Source organism: Euleptes europaea, chromosome 8, assembly GCF_029931775.1.
Source record: "Euleptes europaea isolate rEulEur1 chromosome 8, rEulEur1.hap1, whole genome shotgun sequence".
Lineage (NCBI taxonomy): Eukaryota > Metazoa > Chordata > Lepidosauria > Squamata > Sphaerodactylidae > Euleptes > Euleptes europaea.
The window spans coordinates 99128361-99136358 of record NC_079319.1 but is presented as its reverse complement, the minus strand read 5'-3'; the positions used below and the strand labels follow the sequence as shown (position 1 = coordinate 99136358).

Genomic DNA, 7998 nt, shown 5'->3' with positions numbered 1-7998 from the left:
ATGACACCATGTCTGTGCATAATTTTCAAAATTGAGCTGGACTTCATGTTCACCTTTCATTTCAGGTGTAAAAAATGCCTAAAGCAAGAGAAGGCAAAAATTATTCTGTGTCAATGAGAAGCCCATCCTGAGTATATCCCAAGTGAGACTCCTTGCTCACAGTTAAGGTTAACCAAAAACTCTTCTATTTATCACTGCATTTTTCTCCTGAATGACCATATCCCAAAAGAGAAAGAGAACTCTTTAAGAACTTTGCAGAAGGAAGAAGTATAGCTTTCCCCATAACAGTGCTGAACTGGTTTCAGAGTCCACACCACCTAAATGTTGCTCTCTTCACAGATCTCAAAGGGACAGAAGCTATTTTCCTTTTAGAATATGTCCATTTGTGCATAGTTGGCAGCAAAGAGAAGAAACAGCACACTCTCTTTGAGAGCTGTGACAATATCCAGAGCTCAGGAGGAACGGCTGTTCCTTAAACAAGGTGACATGAAGCAAAATGGTGTGAGAAGGCAGAACAACAAAACTCCTTCAGAATGCAAATTAGGCCCATCACCAAATACAAATTTCCTTTCCCCCAATAAATCCAATTATTAGAATCACAGAGAAGGAAGCTAAGTGGAAAAGTGCAAAAGAATGGCTTTTTCTAAAATCATTTTCCGTAGTCGTTTTCCATTGATCTCGATTTCTGTGAGTCAGAACCATTCTTTTACTCTGGTTTACAGAATCTACCAAAGATAAGAATGCTTTTGGTGCAATTGTGCCGAACATAGTAAAGGAAGGGATGGTCAGCTATGAAGGACACAGGTCCACGACGTTGACGCCTAGAGGCTTGGGCCTCCTTTGTTGCAGGTGCTTCACCACCCTCTTCGTCAATCTCAAAGAAAGTATCGTGGACAAGCTGAGACAGAGCCACCCCATGAGTGGTTGTTGCTCCAGAGAAATCAGCTTTTCCAGAATCATTCAGAAGTGACAGATTGAGGTACTTGTCAGCTTCAGCCGTCTTCTCCATGCTGAACTTGGGAATGGCCACGTCCACTTCTTCAGACTTCAGATCATAGGACCAGTCAAGCAAATCCTCATGGGTCAGTGCATCTTCCAGCTAAAGGAACAAACAGAAGTTGTAACAATGGAATTCCAGTCGGAGAAAAAAACACAACTCCGACATCAATGCAAAGGAAGTGGGGCCATGTTAAGTAAAAAGCTAATGATAACCAACAAGACTGTTGTAGCCAACATCACCAGATTATGCAGCCAAAGATGGGTATAATGATGACTAAGTTCACACAACAGTTACAAAGACAAACACTATGGTGAAGTGGTCAGAGTGTTGGGCTCGGATCTGGAAGACCTGGATTCAAATCCCATCTCTGCCATTGAGGCTCACAGGGTGACCTTGTACCCTCATTGTCTAAGCCTAACCTACGGGGTCTCATCATAGGGTTTTCAAGGTAAAGGTTGGTCAGAAGTGGTTTACCAGTGCCTTCTTCTGCGAAGTACTAACCAGGATTAGCCGTAGTAGCACTGCCGTTATCTACGAAAGATCCTCCACCAGTGTCACCCTCCACTACTACTGCTGCCCAGTAGCTAACCTTCAGGGATTCCTCTGCCCCCATCCCCATTGGAACTGCCTGTTCTCTTCTGCGGATGTGGCTATTGATCCCTTAAGGGGGTGGATGCATCTTCGTCTGGTGCCTCAGCTGTGACCATTCCGTCTTGAGTGACTCTGCTAGGAGTTTAGTCTCTTGATAGAGTCTAGACCCCTTACAGTATAAGCAGGAAAAGAGGAAGACCCAACAAGAGATGGATGGACTCAATAAAGGAAGCCACAGCCTTCAATTTGCAAGATCTGAGCAAGGCTGTCAAAGATAGGACATTTTGGAGGACTTTCATTCATAGGGTCGCCATGAGTCGGAAGCGACTTGACGGCACTTAACACACACACAACCTACGGGGTTACTGTGAAGATTAAAAGAGGAGGGGAGAACAACATCAGCCACTTCAGGTCCCCAAGAGAGTGAAAAGTGGGGTATAATGCTATAAAGAACTAATGAATATTATTTAGCAAGAAATATATCACCTGTAGAAGGGCTTCAGAACTTTCGTCTGCTGGGAGCAAGATGAACATGCTCAGCTCATGGTTTTTGTAGGGAATCTCCAGAACTTGCACCTCAACGTTGCTCAGATATACTGTTCCCGTGTTGAAGGTCCCCTTACTGTGCATCAGCTGCACAGTGTGAAAGGCCTTCTGCAAGGAAAGAGAACAGAAATATTGGGAGAAATGAGACGCAATAAAACCTTTTCATCCTGCCTTTCTTTGGGGCTCAATGTGGCTTTTCTTTTGCTCCTAGATGCATTTTTATAATTTTGTCATTGTGGACTTGATGAGTCAAAACTAGATGATCCAGAAAAAGAAAACTGGAAACAACAATGGATACAATCATTTGTTAATGTCTTTTGTGAAAGAAGTAGAATAGACTATGCAGAAAGGAACAAGGGCTGACAGTGATACCGGATTAGTAAATTTGGAAATAGCATGATGCTTAGGATTTCCCCCCTAAATTTCCAGGATGGTTTTTTTTGCAGTCTACATTATTCAGCACTACTGGCAACTCACACAGCAAGAGAGGGCAAAGAAACTGGCCAACCAATTCAGGTAAAGGTACTAACGCTTAAGTCTAACTGAAATCAGTGGATCCCTTAAGTCTAGTAGAAATCAATGGATAAATTAAATCCCTTTGATTTCCCCTTAGAGTGTCTTTATGTGCCTTCATCTTTGAGCAGAAGGGCAGATGGGTCAGTTGAAGAAGCAGAGTCTATGGGTTCTGTGATCTATGTTGCCTGAGATGCTTGCATGAAGACATCATTGGGGTAAGAGAACTGTAGGGATGCCGGCCTCCAGGTGAGACCTGGGGATCCGCTGGAATTACAGATCATCTCTAGACCACAGACATCAGTTCTCATTGGAAAAAATGGATGTTTTGGAGGGTGGACTCTATGGCATTGTACCCACTGTCTTCCCCTACAGCCAGGAGTTTCCTAACCTGGATCTAGCAACCCTACCCCCCCTACCCCTGCCAGTGGCCGGCAGGGGGGACCTGGCAAACCTACGACACCCTTTCAAAATATGACTGAAAAGTGCAATGGACCTTTCCACTATTTAGCTCTGAGAAATGAACAGAGAAGCAGGGAAGCAGACATATAACTTACCGCATCATTGAAAAATGGGGCTTCTTCTGTGAGCTCTTTCTTAAATTCAATGTCCCATACTCCTTTGAAGTATATAGTATTCACCATCAGCAGCTCAGTCAGACAATCCACACTGTCCTTGGGTAGAACATCCTTGATTTTACCTTACAAAGAAACACAAGAAATTGAGCCTCCTTGGGTAGAACATCCTTAATTTTACCTTACAAAGAAACACAAGAAATTGAGCCTTCAGCTATATGCAATTCATCATTTCCTATCTGAGAATGCTGAATGGAGAAGCTATACTGGGGCTAGTGGTTATACAAAACCTATAGCAATTATTCTTCTTGAGGTTCTTTTTCCATGTGGAAGAAGAATATCTCTGCACATGCAGTGTCTTGATAAGCCATGAAAAGTTGTTATCTTCTCTCACGACCTGTTCAACAAAATTTTAGTTAGCTGTTGTTTTCTAAAACAACCCTCCTAGGACCAAAGGACGGAGATCTTCCTATCATTAACATTTTTCCTAACTATCAAGCAGAAGTGGATGAGATGCTGTTACCATGTGTCTGGATTTCAATCCACAGGTTTATCAGTCTCCTCACTTCCTCAGGGGCACAATGAAAATCAGCTCCATCCACTTCTGTCAAATACAGTTTCAGAGCACAGTAAAGGAATTTCTGAACAAAAGAAAAACACAGGAAATAATAGTCTAAGGTGTAGAATCAACCCTCTAATTTAAGAAAGTTATTCACCTTAATCCCCTGAAAGAATTTACAGAACACAAGCAAAAGAAGGCATGGTGGGCCTTCTGTTACAGAATTCCATGAAAGCAGGGACAACCACTGAAAAGGCCCTGCTTCTTGGAGAAATCTTAGATCCTATTACTATCTTTTTGTTTGTGGGACCCTTTGCACAATATATGCAGTGATTAATAGCAACAATGATGATCCCAGACTCAAACATTTATAGACTAGGAGAGGAAGTTAATTTCAGTTGCATTAGGGATTTGGTCTGGCAAAATGCACCACACATTTAGCTCTAACAGCCTTCCTACCTTAACTATAACACACCATTTTTAGTGTCAATAGAACATTTGACCATGTATGTTGCTGCAACTGGATTTAATATAGTCAGTACTGGATTTAATATAGTCAGTAATATAGAACATATGCTGCAACTGGATTTAATATAGTCAGTACTTTTCTACTGAGCAATGGCCAAACTCTGACTTACCTGAATGAAAGCAATGGCGTAGTCTCCATAGAGCTTGTTGGCAAAACTCAGAACATAGTTGGTGCTAGGTCTGTTAAGTCGGGTAAGTATTTTGCTGAATGCAGTATGGAATCCTTCAGGATACTCACACGCATCATCTGAAACAGTCTAGTAATAAAACGAGATGTTAGTTCTAGTGACACTTGGTTGAAAGCCAATACCTTTTCCTCTAAGCAATCTCTATTGGAAATACATTGGCTTGTTCTTGTCTTGTGTGGTACAGCATTCCATTCTATAGACCAAGCAGCAGGGTCATCGAAACAAATGGGGGCATTTTTCTTCATGCCCCATTCCCTTCCAATAGTGTCACCCTGCTTGTTCCTGTGCTTATTGTTATCACTTCTCATACCAGTGCCTTTTCTGCAGCAGCTAAACCTGTGCCGTCCTGGTATCCAACCATTCCTGACTAGGAAACTCTTATTTTTGCCACAATCCAGGAGGGTTTTTTTCCTCTTAATTTGCTTTTCTGTTCTTCAGTTTCTCTGTTTTTAAACAGGTAGGGGTGAAGGAGAAGGATTAGACAAGCAATTAGATGGATAAAAAAACCAAAAACCTTGGGAGAATAAGATATCTCCCATGGGAAGAATGAATCAGCAGAAACCACCCCCTGCCCTCCCCCCATGTAAAGTCTAGGTGGGATCAAAGGCCATGTTTCTTGTAAATCCCATGGAAAACAGTGAACTCACTTCTCAATAATCATATAGTGACTGATTGAGTACATTTTATCACAGCCTTCTTCCATGGTGACATTCTGAGGGGTTTCCTGCATTATTATCATAATAATTTACATTACAATCTTAAATACAGTCAGTGGTCTTAGAATGGTGTAGCTCTGCTTAGGATGGCACTATTGAACTATTAATTAATAAAGGTCATGGTGGCTTGGCTGGAAATTATAAGAAATTGGCCCAAAAACAACAATTAAACATGTTTTACTTTATCCCAAAATTGCAACAATTTTTTTACACAGGTCGTATAAATTAGATTATCAGAAATGTTTGCACAGAAATTTTAACTGGGAATCTGGGCTTCCTTCCTTCCTACTTTTCATTGAAACTTGTCATAAATTCTGTTAAACCATTAAATATATTAAGAGAGAATTCCTAAATATCAGAATCTCAAGTGAAATCAAACTCTCCAAGGATTTCACAATTTACCTTTTCAGGAGAAGTTGATGCCTCTTTTTCAGGTGCCTCTGGCTTAGAGCAGGAACATGGATGTTGGGAGGATTCTTGTTTATCATCAGTAGGTTTAGTACGTTGTGGTTCTTGGGCCTGATGTCTATCATCTCTAGGTTTTGTGTGTTCTGGTTCTTGGGCCTGATGTCTGTCATCTCCAGGTTTCGTGTGTTCTGGTTCTTGGGCCTGATGTCTGTCATCTCCAGGTTTCGTGTGTTCTGGTTCTTGGGCCTGATGTCTGTCATCTCTTGGTTTCGTGTGTTCAGGTTCTTGGGCCTGATGTCTGTCATCTCTTGGTTTTGTGTGTTGTCGTGCTGGGGCCTGATGTCTGTCATCTCTAGGTTTAGTGTGTTGTGGTTCTTGAGCCTGATGTCTGTCATCTCTAGGTTTTGTGTGTTCTGGTTCTTGGGCCTGATGTCTGTCATCTCTAGGTTTAGTATGTTGCGGTTCTTGGGCCTGATGTCTGTCATCTCTAGGTTTTGTGTGTTCTGGTTCTTGGGCCTGATGTCTGTCATCTCTAGGTTTCATGTGTTGTCGTTCTTGGGCCTGATGTCTGTCATCTCTAGGTTTTGTGTGTTCTGGTTCTTGGGCCTGATGTCTGTCATCTCTAGGTTTCGTGTGTTGTGGTTGTTGGGCCTGATGTCTATCATCACTAGGCTTAGTATGTTGTGGTTCTTGGGCCTGATGTCTGTCATCTCTAGGTTTTGTGTGCTGCCGTTGGGGTGCTTGTCGTCTAGTATCACGAGGTTTCGTGTGTTGTGGTTCTTGGGCTTGATGTGTATCATCACTTGGTTTAGTGAGTTGTGGTTCTTGGGCCTGATGTTTGTCTTCACTTGGTTTGGTGAGTTGTGGTTCTTGGTCCTGATGTTTATCATCACTTGGTTTAGTGAGTTGTGGTTCTTGATCCTGATGTTTATCATCACTTGGTTTAATGTGTTGTGGTTCTTGGGCCTGATGTCGATCATCTCTAGGTTTAGTGTGTCGTCGTTGAGGGGCTTGTCGTCTAGTATCAGTAGGTTTAGTGTGTTGTGGTTCTTGGGCCTGATGTCTGTCATCACTAGGTTTCGTGTGTTGTGGTTCTTGGGCCTGGTGTCTGTCATCTCTAGGTTTCGTGTGTTGTAGTTCTTGAGCCTGGTGTCTGTCATCTCTAGGTTTCGTGTGTTGTGGTTCTTGGGCCTGGTGTCTGTCATCTCTAGGTTTTGCGTGTTGTGGTTCTTGGGCTGGTTGTCTATCATCTCTAGGTTTCGTGTGTTGTGGTTCTTGGGCCTGGTGTCTATCATCTCTAGGTTTCGTGTGTTGTAGTTCTTGGGCCTGGTGTCTATCATCTCTAGGTTTCGTGTGTTGTGGTTCTTGGGCCTGGTGTCTATCATCTCTAGGTTTCGTGTGTTGTGGTTCTTGGGCCTGGTGTCTATCATCTCTAGGTTTTGTGTGTTGTGGTTCTTGGGCCTGATGTCTGTCATCTCTAGGTTTTGTGTGTTGTGGTTCTTGGGCTTGATGTCTGTCAACACTAGGTTTGGCATGTTGTGGTTCATCGGCTTGATGGCTCTCATCCCAAGGTTTAGCATGCTGTGGTTCCTCATTTTTTTGTTTCTCCTCAGCAGGTTTAGCATGTTGCAGTTCAGGATGGGGCTGCAGAGGTATCTTGCCTTGTGACTGCAATTAGATAAAACACTTCTGTAAATTTCAAATATATCTTGTTATTTCTGTAGAAGAGGGAAGGACTAGTAGATGCCATGCTGTATGTCCCACATTACTGTGACAGAACTTCAACCAAATCTTGTTCTAATGTATCACCAAAAAGATTATTTTGGCTGTGTCATCACATATTCAGATTAGACTAGCCCCAAAAGGAAAGGAGCAAAAGGAAATCAGCAGCATATCTGAATAAGGTAATTGGGTGTAAGTTTATGAAAACTATAGCCGCAATTTAATGTAAAGGTTTTTAAGTAAACTTGGAATCTTATTTTTACCCTTCACATATGTTTCCCTCCAATTGTCATGGAGCTTGTTATAGAGATAGCTGGAAATAGTACCAATATGCAAGTAGGAATTTAGGAGAAAAAACACAATTTCTTCTGAGCTTTTTTGTACATACCTTTGTAGGTGAATCGCTAAGGTTGGTTATCCAGTATTCATCATTTTGGGGTTTATTATTCTCCTCCAGTTCATCCCAGTGCAGCACCTTGAATGATGATAATATTGCTTTAGGCACAAAGTGCTTGATAGGAAATCCATGAACTAGGGCTGTCGATTCGGTTTGTCTGAACTGAAAAAACAGCCGAATTTTCCGCAATTCGGGGGTTTTCAGTTCGGATGGAACCGAACTGAAAAAAGGCGGGAAAACGACGCCCCGAATTCA

The 7998-nt window shown here is 42.2% G+C and overlaps 1 protein-coding gene across 1 annotated transcript; it reads right to left on the bottom strand.

Moving 5' to 3' along the window:
* Positions 1–660: 660 nt before the first annotated feature.
* LOC130482187 (serpin B6-like) lies at positions 661–7163 on the bottom strand. Its single transcript, XM_056854995.1, has 9 exons — positions 6881–7163; positions 6656–6835; positions 5981–6340; positions 5619–5890; positions 4423–4569; positions 3749–3866; positions 3208–3350; positions 2078–2245; positions 661–1099 (listed from the first exon to the last, which is right to left on the bottom strand). The coding sequence occupies exons 3-9, from the start codon at positions 6165–6167 to the stop codon at positions 707–709; spliced, it is 1428 nt and encodes a 475-aa protein (XP_056710973.1). The 5' UTR covers positions 6168–6340; positions 6656–6835; positions 6881–7163; the 3' UTR covers positions 661–706.
* Between the last annotated feature and the right edge of the window lie 835 nt (positions 7164–7998).